Source organism: Ranitomeya variabilis, chromosome 2, assembly GCF_051348905.1.
Source record: "Ranitomeya variabilis isolate aRanVar5 chromosome 2, aRanVar5.hap1, whole genome shotgun sequence".
Taxonomy (NCBI): Eukaryota; Metazoa; Chordata; class Amphibia; order Anura; family Dendrobatidae; genus Ranitomeya; species Ranitomeya variabilis.
In genome coordinates this window covers 843,277,825-843,295,093 of record NC_135233.1, presented here as the reverse complement: position 1 = coordinate 843,295,093, position 17,269 = coordinate 843,277,825, and the positions used below count along the sequence as shown (strand labels likewise).

The following is a 17,269-nucleotide window of genomic DNA, read 5'->3' as shown; positions in this document are numbered from 1 at the left end:
TGCTTGGTCTTCATGATGCTCTCTGTGCTTCAAACAGAACCCTGAGACTATCACAGAGCAGGTGCATTTATACGGAGACTTGATTACACACAGGTGGATTATATTTATCATCATTAGGCATTTAGGACAACACTGGATCATCCAGGGATCCACAATGAACTTCTGGAGTGAGTTTGCTGCACTGACAGTAAAGGGGCCGAATAATATTGCACGCCCCACTTTTCAGTTTTTGAATTTCCACAAAAATTTAAAATAACCAATAAATTTCGTTCAACTTCACAATTGTGTTCCACTTGTTGATTCTTCACCAAAAATTTACATTTGGTATCTTTATGTTTGAAGCATGATATATGGGAAAAGGTTTAAAAGTTCCAGAGCGCCGAATACTTTCGCAAGGCACTGTATATATTAGGAAATGGCTGTTTATGTCAATTCATGTGATCATATTTCTAAACAAAAGCAGAATATTTAAAGATTGTGATTGGAATTGTGCGGATCGATCAGCAGAGCATCGATGTCAGAGTCAAATTTCCTGAAATTCACAGGTCCCTGCAGATTAGTGATGAGCGAAAGTGTTCGGATAAGGTGTTATCTGAGCATGCTCGGTTGCTAACCAAGTATCTTGGGCATGTTCGAGACCCTGCTGCTGCATGTCTCACAGCTGTTCGACAGCCGCAACACATGCAGGGATTACCTGTTAGGCAGTCTCTGCTTGTGTTGCGGCTGTCGAACAGCTGTGAGACATGCAGCCGCGGAGTATTGAACATATTCTTTGAGCACTCTGAAGTCACTCGCACCCAATCATGCTTGGACAACACGGTGATACGAACACTTTGTAAATCAATATGATCACAAAAAAATGCCTGGCGTTATTTCACCCCCTGAAGATGCATCAGACAGTGGACTAATGTCATTTTGTTGAGGCCACACAGGCTTCCGCTTAATGCCTTTTCAGCTATGACATCACTTAATCCCCCTCATTGGCTAGGCTAGACTATCAGACCTTATATAAAAGATCAGGAAATTAATCCAACAAATTAGGGTAGTGAGAAGACGTTAGAGCTCAGCAATAGGGTCGGGGAAACTATTCCTAAAACATTTACCAAATACCCTAGTAATATGTAGAACAACTGCAATATGACAAGGGTAGCCGTCTACAATACAGAGCTTCATTCAATAGGGAAAGAGAAAAATGGCAGCAGCAGTGCCAGTGGAACAGATTATTTAAATGGTCCATTTAATGATCCGCTCAGCTCTAGTGGGGATAAAAAGGGTTATTACAATCTTGGACATTAATGAAATTTCCACGGAATGACACAATTTCTAATAAATGTAGAACTCATTTCTGGCACGCACCTATATAGGGGATAGGGGTTCTTCGACTTGCCTTGGGAGATAACCATTAACATAACAGGCATGCAGGAAAAGCTTTGAATCATCTAATATGGGGGGATAGGTAGGACTCACAGGCTTTCTCTAGGAGTCCTCACAGCTGCTTCTATCCCCTATCATATTCCCCCCACAATAGTTCAGGAGACTTGGCTAAGACATGTTAATTGTAACGCTGTTTAAATGGTAAAGCAAAAAGGTGAACATATATGTGAAAGCATTATTATTAAAGAGTTCTTCTCAAGCTGTCTCACAACTCTGAAGTCTCCTCGTTTACTGGTTTCTGGTAAGGCAGGCACTCATCCCTGACTGGAAGTTCTGGTGCGTAGGAGAACTTTTTTTAATGCATTTTAATGTTCATTTTTACTTGTGGCTTTCTTTTCATTTTATTTGAATGGGTGAATAATGCAGCAAAAACAGTGAAAGAATTGACAAGTTGCCATGTAATAAAAAAATCCACTGTTTTTCATGGCATTTTGCAGCGTGTGCACATACCCTAAAACTCAGCTGAATTTGTTACAGCAGAACGCATGCTATCAGTGGTTTGTTCTTTAGCCTACATTATTATCTTTCTATATAAATATAGTGATAACATTTGAGCAAGAACAGAGCTCAGGAAAGTGAGAGCCATGATTAGGATACCGGTTCTGAAAGCAGCTGATGCCAGGGGCCGGTGATTTTGTAAGGTTAATAACAGCAGCTTGTCAGGAGCAGAATGAGAGGGAGGTGAGAAACTTTTTGAGGGAAAGTAATCAATAGGCTGAAGAGAGGTGGCTGGGGTATTAGCTGTTAACTCCTGTCCTGGAATCCAACCATTGCACACACTGGGCCAGGCTCTGGTGGCCGAGCTCCATGGAAACAAGCTGTACACTGTGAAAGATAAAAGCTCTCATTCCAGGAAATTGAAAGTAGAAATAAAGAAAGTCAATTGCAAACTTGCTACTTTTCTTTTTTTGCTGTCAAACAAACTAAATTAATTTATTAACATGATAATACCTCTTTAATAGAAAAAATATTTCACAAACCATGCATGCCATTGTTTTATCATGATAGCGTATGATATCAAAAAGGATACATATAATGTAACAAGACGAGGAGTACTTCCAGCCTTCAGAGTCAGTGACAAGAACTTCTCCAGCCTAGATTTTAACTCAGTAGCCCAGGAATCCTGTGAAAACAAAAGCATATTTATACATGATAACCATAGCCAGCTAGTAAGGACAGCTCACACATTGCAGTCCAATATTGGCAATGCTGATGCAATGCAAATTACACAGATTCATATGGATATTCTCAATGTGTGACAAGCAATGTAATATTGTATGCATGGAATTTACACTCCCAGCAAACCACCATTTACTCTCACAAACGCGCAATAACCTTACAGATAGTGGGAAGAGTGTCTGCTGACTCAATTTACAGGAATGCCAAAAAGCTGTGGTTTTTTAAATATGTTTCTGTATTGTCTGAAACCAATGAATAATGTCTGCCTCCCACTAAAGATACAAAGAGTGCCATGACTGTAATAAAGAGGTAAAAAAAATATATCCACACACCTTCAACAGAAAATGACAATTCATAAAAAATACCAGAATCCACTTGATCTTCGCATAGTCCCCCAAAAAAGTTGATGGACAGCACTCACCAGGGGTAGAAAAAAATACACAAAGTATTGTTTTGACCGTTCAGGTCTCTCTCAAGCTTGCACAAAAAAGTTTAATATATATATATATATATATATATATATATATATATATATATATATATATATATATATATGCACTATATATATATCTATATCTATCAGTGGCAAAAATTAAGAGACCGCCACATCAAAACCCTGTCATGGGCAGCCCAATCTCCAGACTTGAACCTCATTGAGAGCCTCAGGAATGTAATCAAGAGGATGATGGATAGTCACAAGCCATCAAACAATGAAGAACTGCTTAAATTTTGCACCAGAAGCAGTGTGAAAGACTGGTGGAAAGCATGCCAAGACGCATGAAAGCTGTGATTAAAAATCATGGTTATTCCACAAAATATTGATTTTTGAACTCTTCCTGAGTTAAAACATTAGTATTGTTGTTTCTCATATGATTATGAACTTGTTTTCTTTCTTCATTATTTGAGGTCTGAAAGCACTGGATTTTTTTTTTTTAATTTTGACATTTATTGCTTGGAAATTCGGAGACATGTTGTCAGAAGTTTATAGATTAAAAGAACAATTTAAATTTTACTCAAAAATATACCTATAAAGAGAAAAATCAGACAAACTGAACATTTTGCCTTGCCTTAATTTTTGATATATATACACACACACACACACACACACACACACACACACACACACACACACACACACACACACACACACACACACACACACACATACGGTGGCATTTAAAAGCTTTGGCACCCCACAAAATTACTATTATTGTGAACAATTAAGCAAGTTAAAGATGCAATGATCTTTAAGAGGCCTAAAATCAAAGAGGACACATTTCCTTTGTGTTTTAGGGGAATGAAAAAAAATTTCATCTTTTACATTTTAAAAATTACAAAATGGAAATGTGTTGAAGCAAAAGTTTGGGCACCCTTGGAGATTTGTGTGCTCGGATAACTTTGACCAAAGTTTCAGACCTCAATTAGCAACAAGGATGTAAAGTTATGTGTGAAGAAAAAAGGGCCCAGAATTTCAGGGAAAGAACATCTCGCCAACAATAAAGCATGGGGGTGAATCAACCATGCTTTGCGGTTGTGTTGCAGCCAATGACACAAACACATTTTTGACGGAAACATAACTGCATCTATAAAAAAGTTGAAGTTGAAAAGAGGATGGCTTCTACAAATTAATAATGGTCTTAAACACGTCAAAATCCATAATAAACTACCTCAAAAGGCCAAGCTGAGGGTTTTACAATGGCCCCCACAGTCCTGATCTGGACATCATTGAAAATCTGAGTTAAATCTCAGAATAGCAGTGCATGCAAGAAGACCCAGGAATCTCAGAGAACTGGAAGAATTTTCCAAGGAAAAATGGATGAAAATCCCTCAAATAAGAATTGAAAGACTCTTGGCTGGCTACAAAAAAGTATTTACAAGCTGTAATACTTGCAAAAGGAGGTGCTACTGGGTACTATCCATGCAAGGTGTCCAAACTTATGCATCGACCCATTTTCTTTTTTGTAATTTTTAAAATGTAAAAGAAGAAAATATATATATATTTTTTTTGCCTAAAATACAAAGGAAATGTGTCATCTTTAATTTTAGGCCTTTTAGTGATAATTTCATCTTCAGCTTAACTGTAACAATAACAGTAATTTTGACAGGGTGCCCAACCTTTTACATGCCACTGTACACATATGCATATATGTATACAAACACACACACACACTGTGACAAACTCACTGATAAAGTGCTGCAGGGAAGATATGTTTCACTGCGCTTAATGACATCAGTGATATAAAACCCAGAGATTTTCCTCCATCACACTAAGTGCAGTGAGGGGTTAACAGCTAATTTGTATAATGGGCTGAGTTTTATGTCAACATTCATAGAGCAGATGGGAGGATGTCCACCTTATCTCCACCCCAGGGTGTGGTCTGGGAGTTAAATAGCTGGCCTCTAGAGGAAGTAGTTGTTCAGTGTCTGGAGTGAAACACTCTAGAGAATTGTTTGTGCCTGTGTTAAAGGACCTGAACTGTGGACCTTGCTAATCCAGAGCAGGCTGATCCCCGCTAGGAGAAGGACTGTGTTTTGTTTTGCCCAGAGGGCCCAGTTTGCTTTTTCAGTTTGGTTTATGCTGAACTTAATAAACCAAGGACGTTCTTAAAGAGACAGTGTTCCATTTCTACGGTTTGTCCAGCCGAGTGAGCCGATCTACTACAGGTGGTGTTAGAAAAGTGAGCAGCATTCCCAGTGAACACCTGTGACTGCTACAAGAGGTATTGCATGTCCTGGGTGAAGGAGGTCACAAGCTAGCGTACAAAAAAGACCTGGCACTCAACTCATATTCAAGCGGTTTATTGTTCTAGTAACAAAAAAACGTTTCGGTCACACAATATGACCTTCATCAGTTACGTATTATAGACGGTGGTATAGTGAGTGTGCCAAAATCGGCAAATGGTGGGATGCTTCCTAAGTCTGGAAGAAGAGGTATGGCAGAAATATAGAGATATCAGTGGATTGAATGGCACTAGGAACACTGCCAACAATAGAGGAGATTTTTTCTCTCAGTTTACACCCTTTTTTTTCCTATTGACATGCGGCGTCACACCCCACTGGTAGGTTGGTGCTCAGCATATGTATATAGAATGATTCAATCTTCAAATCCACATAGAAAGGAAAGAAAATATGCGGCACTCACCCAGCTTGCGTGAAGCTGAAATCTTTAATAGTCCAATCAGCTGGTTACAGTCATTGCATGCAGTTTGGCAGAAAACATGGACCCGTAGAAGCACACACCGTGCGAAACGGCCGTCGTCCCACTCACACCCCCCGCACCCTCACCGTTTTCTGCCAAACTGCATGCAATGACTGTAACCAGCTGATTGGACTATTAAAGATGTCAGCTTCACGCAAGCTGGGTGAGTGCCGCATATTTTCTTTCCTTTCTATGTGGATTTGGAAATATAGAGATGCAGTCCGGTCAGGGCCGTATTTAGAGTTTCTGGTGCCCTAGGCACTTTTCGTGCTGCCTCCCCCATTGGCGAGTATGACTAATGCAGACACTATCGGCAGTGACTTAGGCTACTTTCACATCAGCGATTTTTGACATTTGTGGAAGATCCGGCAGTTTTTCCGCATCCGTAACGGATCACTTATGGCAACACTGTGTTCGGCCTCATTCATTCCCTATGGGACTTGCGGCACTTGCGGTTTTGCTGCGATCCGGCAAATGCGGTGCTTGCAGCAACAGGAAAAAAAAATGCTGCTAGCAGTGTTTTTTTTGTCTCACCTCAAGTGCCGCACATGTCCGCAAGTCCCATAGGGAATGAATGAGGCCGAACGCAGAGTTGCCGGCCCTTAAGTGATATGTTACGCGACAGATGCGGAAAAAGCGCAGTATCTGCCGCGAATGGAGAAAATCGCTGATGTGAAAGTAGCCTTAGCAAACCTTTCCATTAGTTGTCATGTGAGAATCTGGTGAATCTCATACACAGTACATGGTCAGTTGATTCTGCCATGGTTGCAAGGTTTGGCTGACAGATTTTTAAGGGGAACCTCTCAGTCGATTCATACTACCAAAACCACAGGCAGCATCACTCAGACTGCAAACAGGGAAGTTTATCTCTGCAATGCTTGGACGTTTCAGAGAGAATAGTTTGAAGAGCTGGATGGGTAATTTAGTGAGAGAACGAACTAATCTGTTGCTATCGTCTGTGGGCTTCTCACTCCATGTCTCTAGATCAGGGGTGGGCAATTTATTTTCCCGAGGGGCCAGATGAAAAACTATGACTGTTGTGGAGGCCGAACCAATAGCATGAAAATAATTCTACTCAATATTAATTAATATTAATTGTATCACTTAATATTGAGCAGAATTAAGTATGCCAACACCCTCCTATATATCTTTAAACCCCCCACAGCCCCTTATATACAGCATGAGCCCCACACAGCCTCCCCATATACACTGCATGAGCCCCACACAGCCTCCCCATATACAGCATGAGCCCCACAGCCTCCCCATATACAGCATGAGACCAGCCTCTCATCTCATCTCCTCTCCTCAGCAGCCTCCCCTCTCCTCACTCACATAAGCAGCCTCTCATCTCCTCCCCAGCCTCTCATCTCCTCTCCTCAGCAGCCTCCCCTCTCCTCACTCACATAAGCAGCCTCTCATCTCCTCCCCAGCCTCTCATCTCCTCTCCTCAGCAGCCTCCCCTCACCAGCCTCTCATCTCCTCTCCTCAGCAGCCTCCCCTCACCAGCCTCTCATCTCCTCTCCTCAGCAGCCTCCCCTCACCAGCCTCTCATCTCCTCTCCTCAGCAGCCTCCCCTCACCAGCCTCTCATCTCCTCTCCTCAGCAGCCTCCCCTCTCCTCACTTCAGCAGCCTCTCATCTCCTCACCAGCCTCCCCTCACCAGCCTCTCATCTCCTCTCCTTTCCAGCCTCTCATCTCCTCTCCTTTCCAGCCTCTCATCTCCTCTCCTTTCCAGCCTCTCATCTCCTCCTTTCCAGCCTCTCATCTCCTCTCATTTCCAGCCTCTCATCTCCTCTCCTTACCAGCCTCTCATCTCCTCTCCTTACCAGCCTCTCATCTCCTCTCCTTACCAGCCTCTCATCTCCTCTCCTTTCCAGCCTCTCATCTCTCCTTTCCAGCCTCTCATCTCCTCTCCTTACCAGCCTCTCATCTCCTCTCCAGCCTCTCATCTCCTCTCCAGCCTCTCATCTCCTCCCCTTACCAGCCTCTCATCTCCTCCCCTTACCAGCCTCTCATCTCCTCCCCTTAGCAGCCTCCCCTCTCCTCACTCACATCAGCAGACTCCCGTCTCCTCTCACCTCTCTGCAGCTTCCTCTGAGTCCTCACACACTGCCCGCCTCCTCTCCCTGCTCACCGCCGACTTCAGTATGTTCTCCCACAAACATGACCTGCTTCTCTGCAGTCTGCTCCAGTGCTCCTACATTAAGAAGAGCGCGCAGCGTGTCACATGACCGGCGTCAGGACCATGATGCACTTGGGCCTGCTGCTGCTTAAAGGTACAGCACCCATTTCTGCCCCACACAGTAGTCAGGGCAGTAATTCCCTGATGGCGGCCCTGCGCCCGAGACCCCCTCCCCCCGCAGCAGTCGGGACTGAGGTGGGTGGGCGGGGTGACCCCGGACTTTAAAAAAAAAAAAAAAAAAAGATTTTTTTTTTAACCCCTTACTGACCTCGGACGGGATAGTACGTCCGAGGTCAGCTCCCCTGCTTTGATGCAGGGCTCCGCGGTGAGCCCGCATCAAAGCCGGGACATGTCAGCTGTTTTGAACAGCTGACATGTGCCAGCAATAGCGGCGGGTGAAAACACGATTCACCCGCCGCTATTAACTAGTTAAATGCCGCTGTCAAACGCAGACAGCGGCATTTAACTACCGCATCCGGCCGGGCGGCCGGATATGAGCGCATCGCCGACCCCCATCACATGATCGGGGGCCAGCGTTGCTTTTCCATTGTAACTCTATGGTTACTGATCGCTGGTAGCTGTGAGCGCCACCCTGTGGTCGGCGCTCACAGCACACCTGATTTTCTACTACATAGCAGCGAACAGCAGATCGCTGCTAAGTAGCAGAGGCGATCGGGTTGTGCCTGCTTCTTGCCTCCCATGGAGGCTATTGAAGCATGGCAAAAGTTTAAAAAAAAAGTTTAAAAAAAAATGTGAAAAAAAAAAAAAATATATAAAAGTTTAAATCACCCCCCTTTCGCCCCAATCAAAATAAATCAATTAAAAAAAAAATCAAACCTACACATATTTGGTATCGCCACGTACAGAATCGCCCGATCTATCAATAAAAAAAAGCATTAACCTGGTCGCTAAATGGCGTAACGAGAAAAAAAATCGAAATGCCAGAATTACGTTTTTTTGGTCGCCGCGACATTGCATTAAAATGCAATAACGGGCGATCAAAAGAACGTATCTGCACCGAATTGGAATCACTAAAAAACGCCAGCTCGGCACACAAAAAATAAGCCCTCAACCGACCCCAGATCATGAAAAATGGAGACGCTACGAGTTTCGGAAAATGGCGCAATTTTTATTTATTTTTTTTAGCAAAGTTTTGAATTTTTTTTCACCACTTAGGTAAAAAATAACCTAGTCATGTCTATGAACTCGTAGTAACTTGGAGAATCATAATGGCAGGTCAGTTATAGCATTTAGTGAACCTAGTAAAAAAGCCAAGCAAAAAACAAGCGTGGGATTGCACTTTTTTTGCAATTTCACCGCACTTGGAATTTTTTTCCCGTTTTCTAGTACACGACATGGTAAAACCAATGATGTCGTTCAAAAGTACAACTCGTCCCGCAAAAAATAAGCCCTCACATGGCCAAATTGAAGGAAAAATAAAAAAGTTATGGCTCTGGGAAGGAGGGGAGTGAAAAATGAACACGGAAAAACGAAAAATCCCAAGGTCATGAAGGGGTTAAACTTGCTCAGGTGCCGCCACCTGCATTGTCCCCGCCCTAGGCACGTGCCCTCAAGTGCCTAGTGGCAAATACGGCCCTGAGTCCGGTGTATGACGCTGTGGACCGCAGGCAAGGGTCTACATTCGGTCGGCAAGACAGACAGTTTAGTACTGAAGACCGGTTGTTGGTGTTGATCCCCAAGGTTGAAAGTAAGTTCCTGGCCAAGTGGCAAGGGCCATAAGAGGTGGTCGAAATGTTGAGTGACATCAATTACAAGGTCCACCAACCAAGGAGAAGAAAGCCATACCAGGTGTACCACATTAAAATGCTGAAACCGTCGCAAGGCATGGATGAGGTAGAAGCAAAATGCCTAGGAGCCCATCCTGAAGCCAGGGTCAAGGATGTCACAGTGGCAAAGACACTGTAGCCGGCCCACAAACAACTGTGACATGAACTGCTTCTAAGGAACCGAAACAAGTTTACGGCGTTACTAAGATGTACGAATGTCGTGGTGCACGAAATCCTGACTAAACCGCATGTGAGGGTGAACTAAAAGCCGTACTGGATTCCTGAAGCCCGCAACGAGGTGATCTCCAAGGAGGTGAAGAGAATGTCAAGCCTGGGCGTCATCAAGGAGTCAAAGAGCGGCTGGTCCAGCCCTATTGTCCTAATGCCAAAGCTGGGTGGACAGTGGCGCTTCTGTAATGATTACATGAAGTTCAATGAGGTGTCCAAGTTTGATGCATATCCGATGCCCCGAGTCAATGTGCTTATTGAGAGGCTAGGGTCAGCTAGATATATCACTACCCTGGACCTAACGAAAGGGTACTGGCATATTCTCCAGTCTCCAAGTGCCAAGGAGAAGACGGCTTACTCTACACCTGATGACTGCTTTCAGTATACCAGGATGCCAAACGGTCTGCAGGAAGCCCTAGTTACCTTCCAGAGAGCCAAGGATCTGATCCTAGCTCCTCACAAAAAGTATGTGCAGCTTATCTGAACGATATTTTGATATTCAGCCCGGACTAGGGAGGTCACTTGCAGAAGGTCCAGGTGGTCCTGGATACACTGAGGAAGGCAGGGTTTACCATAAACCCTAAGTAGTGCGCCATGGGGATAGAAGAGGCAAAATACTTAGGATACATTGTTGGGAGGGGTGAGATAAAGCCGTAAGTTGACAAAGCGGAATCAATCCAAAAGTGGCCACAAACAGTCGCCAAAAAGAAGGTCAGGGCATTTCTGAGAATTGTGCGATACTATAGGCGATTTATCCCAAATTTCACTATGATGGCTACCCCCTTGACTGATCATCTCAAGGGCACAAAGTCATCGATGGTCAAATGGTCCTTTGAAGCTGAGATGGCATTCGAGGAATTGAAGCTTGCTCTGTGCAGACAGCCGGTCTTGGTCGCACCGGATTTCACTAAGAAGTTCGTGCTACAGAATGCCCGGGTGACTAGATAGTTTTTAACGCTCCAGGACTTAAATTTTCATGTTGAGAACAGGCCAGAAAAGCAGCATGGGAATGCAGATGCCCAGTCCAGACTCCCCGGCTTAGCAAGTGAAGTTGCCAAAGCCCCCTGGCTTTGGGGCGGGGGGGATGTAGGCGAGAAAGTCACTGGTAAAGTGCTGGAGGACAGATATGCTTCACTGCACTTAATGGCATCAGTGATCTAAAACCCAGAGATTTTCCTCCATCACACTAAGTGCAGTGAGGGGTTAACAACTAATTTGTATAATGGGGTGAGTTTTATTTGGATTTCCACAGAGCAGGTGGGAGGATGTCCATTTATCTCCACCTCAGGGTGTGGTCTGGGGCTTAAATAGCTGGCCTCTGGTAAAAGCAGTTGTTCATTGTCTGGAGAGGAACGAACACTCCAGGGAAGTGTTTGTACCTGTGTTAGAGGACCTGTACTGTGGACCTTGCTAATCCTGAGCGGGCTGATCCCTGCTAGGAGAAGGACTTTGTTTTGTTTTTGCCCAGTGAGCAGTGTTTACTTTTCCAGCTTGGGGTACCGTCTCACATAACGATTTACCAACAATCACGACCAGCGATACGACCTGGCCGTGATCGTTGGTAAGTGGTTGTGTGGTCGCTGGGGAGCTGTCACACAGACCGCTCTCCAGCGACCAACGATGCCGAAGGCCCCGGGTAACCAGGATAAACATCGGTTTACTAAGCGCAGGGCCGCGCTTAGTAACCCGATGTTTACCCTGGTTACCAGCGTAAAAGTAAAAAAAAAAAAACCGTACATACTCACATTCCGGTGTCTGTCCCCCGGCGTTCTGCTTCTCTCCACTGTGTCTGTGCCAGCCGGAAAGCACAGCGGTGACGTCACCGCTGTGCTCGCTTTCCGGCCGGCCGGCGCTCACAGTGCAGAGAAGCAGAACGCCGGGGGACAGACACCGGAATGTAAGTATGTACGGTTTGTTTTTTTTTACTTTTACGCTGGTAACCACGGTAAACATCGGGTTACTAAGCGCGGCCCTGCGCTTAGTAACCCGATGTTTACCCTGGTTACAAGCGAACGCATCGCTGGATCGCTGTCACACACAACGATCCAGCGATGACAGCGGGAGATCCAGCGACGAAAGAAAGTTCCAAACGATCTGCTACGACGTACGATTCTCAGCAGGGTCCCTGATCGCTGCTGCGTGTCAGACACAGCGATATCGTATGGATATCGCTGGAACGTCACGGATCGTACCGTCGTAGCGACCAAAGTGCCACTGTATGACGGTACCCTTAGTTTATGCTGCACTTAATAAACAAAGGACTTTCTTAAAGAGACAGTGTTCCGTTTTTACCTCTGTGTCCAGCCGAGTGTCTGCTTTTTCTCTTTATAGGAATATTTTTGAGTAAAATGTAAATTGTTCTTTTATTCTATAAACTACTGACAACATGTCTCCAAAATTCCAAGCAATACATTTTGTATTTATTTTCGGAAAATGAGAAATGGTCAAAATAACAAAAAAATGCAGTGCTTGCAGACCTCAAATAATGCAAAAAAAAAAAAAAAAGTTCATAATCATTTAGAAACAACAATACTAATGTTTGAACTCAGGAAGAGTTCAGAAATGAATATTTTGTGGAATAACCATGATGTTTAGTCACAGCTTTCATGCGTCTTGGCATGCTTTCCACTAGTTTTTCACACTGCTTTTGGGTGACCTTATGCTACTCCTGGTACAAAAATGTAAGCAGTTCTTCTTTGTTTAATGGCTTGTGACTATCCATCTTCCTCTTGATTACATTTCGGAGGTTTACAATGGGGTTCAGGTCTGGAGATTGGGCTAACCATGACAGGGATTTGATGTGGTGGTCCTTAATCCACACCTTGATTGACCTAGCTGTGTGGCATAGTGCATTATCCTGCTGGAAAAAAACAGTCCTCAGAGTTGGGGAACATTGACTGAGCAGAAGGAATCAACTGTTTTTCTCATTGCTTCAATGAGAAGCAAAGGAGAACCAGGCTCAAGTTTGCCAATGACCATAAGGATTGGACCATAGAGGACTGGAGTAAGGTAATCTTCCCTGATGAGTCTAATTTTCAGCTTTGCCCAACACTTGGTTGTCTAATGGTTAGACGGAGACCTGGAGAGACGTACAAGCCACAGTGTCTTGCACCCACTGTGAAATTTGGTGGAGGATCAGTGATGATGTGGGGATGCCTTCAATGGAAGCCTGGTAGGTGAAACGGCACTGTCGGGGTTGTAGCAAGGGTACATCACTAGCTGGACTGACACCAATGTAAGTTATTCACTTTCTGAATGATTGCTTTGCAGCTCTCTGCTTGTTTATAGCCACATGACCTCCCTTTTATTCCAGAAAACTAAGTATATTTGATATATTTCGTAACCCCTCCTCATGTACAGCACCATGGAATCAATGGTGCTATATAAATAAATAATAATAATAATAATAAGCACTTGGCACTTTCATATATGGAAGGTTTAAGCATATCTCCTCTTTTAGGAATTCCCTACTGTCTTTGATTTGTTATTAGTCACTTGACCATAATATTATATGCACAAGCACTTTCATGTATAAGCCAGTTTAAACATATCTCCTCTTTAGGAATTTCCTATAATCCTTGATGGGTTCATGGTCACTAGACCCTAATATAATATGTCCCAACATCCTTACTGTCAAAAAACTGCCTGTTTCTGAAAGCACTGTTTTCATCTGCATATTATCTTAATTACATTGTACCTTCCTTATATATTATATGATATGTTTACAGTAATTGATTTGATTGTGTTTGTATGCCATTTACTAGGAACTACTATCTATTTACATAATTTTGAGTGCTGCTGAGTCTCCAGCTTTCTAATAGTTTACCCCTTGCTACTTTTAATTGAAATGTCTTTTGTCTAAATTCTGGTGAAAATATTTTTTTTTTAAAAAAAACATGTTTCCAATATAATATTGTAAATTTTAAGTTTTCATGTTTATGCCTCTTTATCCCTCCAACTTTTTGGACTGGGAGGTATTGTTGACTACACAGCCATTAATGTCTAAACCACTGGCAACAACAGTGAGTACGCCTCTAAGTCATAATGTCCAAATTGAGCATAAAGTGTCAATATTTTGTGTTGGCATCATTATTTTCAAGGACTGCCTTAAGACTCTTGGGCATGGAGTTCACTAGAGCTTCACAGGTTGCCACAAGAACCCTCTTCCACTCCTCCATGACAACATCATAGAGTTGGTGGATGTCAGCGATCTTGCGCTCTTCCACCTTACATTTGAGGATGCCCTACATATGCTCAGTAGAGTTTAGGTCTGAAGACATGCTTGGCCAGTCCAGCACCTTTACCCTCAGTTTCTTTTTCAAGGCAGTGGTTGTCTTGGAGGTGTGTTTGGGGTCACAATGTTGTGCACCATGGACAAAGGAACATCAAGATCTCTGGAGATGGACTTGTAACCTTGAGATTGTTAAGATTTTTCAACAATTCTTGTTCTCAAGTTCTCAGACAGTTCTCCATGATTAGTAGCACACACAGACACACAATGCAAAGATGTGAGACAACTTCTCCCCTTTTTAGTTGGTTTCAGGTGTGATTTTCATATTGCCAACACCTGTTACTTGCCACAGGAGAGTTTGAACGAGCGCCACATGCTTGAAATAAAGTTGTTGCCCACAATTTTGGAAAGGTGTCAGCAATTTTGTCAGGGATCATGTTGGGGGTTTTGTGTGAAATTATGTCCATTTTGACTTTTTCTTCTCTGTTTTTTTGTATTGTCCCAATACAGACAAGGGAAATAAACATGTGCATAACAAAACATGTATAATTGCAATAATTTTCTGGAAGAAATACTTCATTTTCTGGAACAATTTCAAGGGTGCCAACACTTTCAATCACGACTGTAAATGTGTAGAAACGATGATGACCATTTAACCTTTATTTTACAGAAAACAATTATTTTATTATTATTCATCAAACCAAATAAGTCTATTGGAATGACTGAAAGAGGAAAGCCCACATTAAAGCAATGTGTTCTGTAAACGGTTATATGTCACTAGAACATTTCATTTATTTTTCATTGCGTTGTGATACCCATGTAACAATTCCGTCAGTTTGACTGTTTTTGAGAGGGGTCATCACAAGCTAAGAGACTCTACAAGCTCAACAAGGAACCTCTCGTGTTTGTTTCCTGCAATGCTTTGGCCTCATTTCCTAACTTAAGTGCCTATCAGTCATAATAATGGGATTTATAATAAAGAACTTGGCGGTAACGACAACACAAATACAAAACTAATATCAAATGCCCAAGCCTCCATGTTACGCAATTAAGTTAAATGGTCTTTTCATACAGGCGAAAGAGTCATTATGCAGCCGGGTATTTTTTGCTATTAGCTACCTGGAAAAGGTCTCTGAAGGATGGATGAGCAGCTGGATTAGGAACAAAGGGAAGGGCATAGAATGGAAGGAATTCTGTAGTCTGGCTCAGTGCCGCCCCGCTGGTTTCCAAGTAGGTTTTAAAATGAGAAATCCGCTCTTCACAGTCAGCACGGTCCTATATACAAACAGGAAAGTAATATGCATTATTATTTTTACTTCATGTCAAATGTACTCCCCAAGGCACACTTATTTAAAGACCTGTTCACATCCATTCAGTTTAACTGGTACTTTTTTGGTTAAAATTCATCCATAAAACATGATACCGAACTCTTTTTCATATATGAACAACTGACTGAGTTAAATGGCCAAGTTATCTTTTATAAGGAATTCGGATAACTGTGAGTCTTAGTAGTAAATTATATTTATTATTGCATCCTATTTTTATTACACGCTTTCATAGCGTTATTTGTTCCGCAGCGCCTTACAGATGTCATCATCACTGTCCCCAATGGAGCTCCTAATCTAAATTTCCTATAAATAGGTCTATGGAGTGTAAGAGGAAACCTAAACATGTAACCTCCATGAAGATGTTGTCCTTGGTGGGATTTGAACCCAAGACCCCAATGTTGTAAGGCTACAGAGAAAGAGAGAGACATGTAGAGAGTGATCTAAATGAAGAAAATATCATTAAAAAGGCAGGTCTTATGCTATGTCCACAAATTGCTTTGTACTGACTTTTTTCTGCGCCAAATCCTAATCTCTAGGCAGTAAAAAAAAGCAGGTTTTGTTGGCTTTTTTCTGCTTTTCTTGCTCCATTTTGGCTGCGTTTTTCAGGATCCCAACGTTCAGCTTTGCTTCCAGCACACAAGCATGAACAATGCAAGGTGTTAGGCCACTAATGTAAGACGTATGTGAAACCATAAAACATTTTGGGAAAAAAAGGCAATTTGATACAATTTAGTGAGAAAAAAAAAATGTCTGAAACAATGGTGACTATTCTGAACCAAAAAAAAGTTCATGAAAAAATACACAATTGCAAATGTAAAAATAGCGGGGGGAGTTAAATTGGTCGGGAATAGTTTACTCAAGACATTGGCAGGGCTTTTTGTAGGACAGGCATGGTTTACTTTCACATACTGAGTTTGTCAAGTATTGTCCAATTTCACACATTGGTCAGACACTATTTACTTTAACACTTATCACTAATTTAATTAAACTGTACTAATTGTAGATGCCAATCTCAGGTGAGGAGATCAAGACATTTTTGTTTAACCTTGAGAAAAATCACAAAATTAAATGGGTTTCACATTCTGCTGTACCTCCTTTTTTGCACTATGAACACAGCAAAAAACATTGCCATTGGTTTTTGCACTTATTCATTGCTTGCTACGGGTGAAAAAATGCTGAAAGAAGTGACATGCTGCAGTTTTTAAAAAAAGCAGTTTCCCAATTCAGTCAAGAAAAAAAAAATCAATGTGTGCGCATGAGATTTCTGAAGTATCACAGCTTTTGATGGTACTGTAAAACACAGCTTGCATAAAAAACACAGCAAAAATGTAACGTGTGAACATAGCCTAAATGTCCTTTTCACATGGTACCAATCTGAAAACCAAAGTGCACACAGTGTTGGTGCACTTAACCAAGCATACATGCCCGCAAAACCTCCTAGATTGTACATTCCTATTTTCATACATTCACCGAGAGATTCATTTTGGCCTCCGTCTGCCTGGTATGTATTTGCTGATTTACAGGATTTAACTTGGTTCCTTCACAGAGGGCCACAGCAATATGCAATGGATCTCTAATGGTGAATGGAGGCATAGGTATTCTTCCATACTGTGGTCACTGTCTGGCATATACCTCCTTGACATGCACCTAAATGGGATTTAGACACTCAGGTTTCTGACCAATCAGACCAACCTTACAGAT

The 17,269-nt window shown here is 42.5% G+C and overlaps 1 protein-coding gene across 3 annotated transcripts in view; it reads right to left on the bottom strand.

Annotated features, from left to right (window-relative positions):
- ARMC9 (armadillo repeat containing 9) overlaps window positions 1-17,269 on the bottom strand; it is a 270,125-nt gene that overhangs the window by 213,654 nt on the left and 39,202 nt on the right. For all 3 annotated transcript variants that reach the window (XM_077290173.1, XM_077290174.1, XM_077290175.1), the window contains exons 5-6: window positions 15,360-15,515; window positions 2,465-2,557 (exon numbers count right to left, since the gene is read on the bottom strand). In XM_077290173.1, coding sequence (XP_077146288.1) covers window positions 2,465-2,557; window positions 15,360-15,515 — 249 coding nt within the window. The remainder of the gene's footprint in view (window positions 1-2,464; window positions 2,558-15,359; window positions 15,516-17,269) is intronic.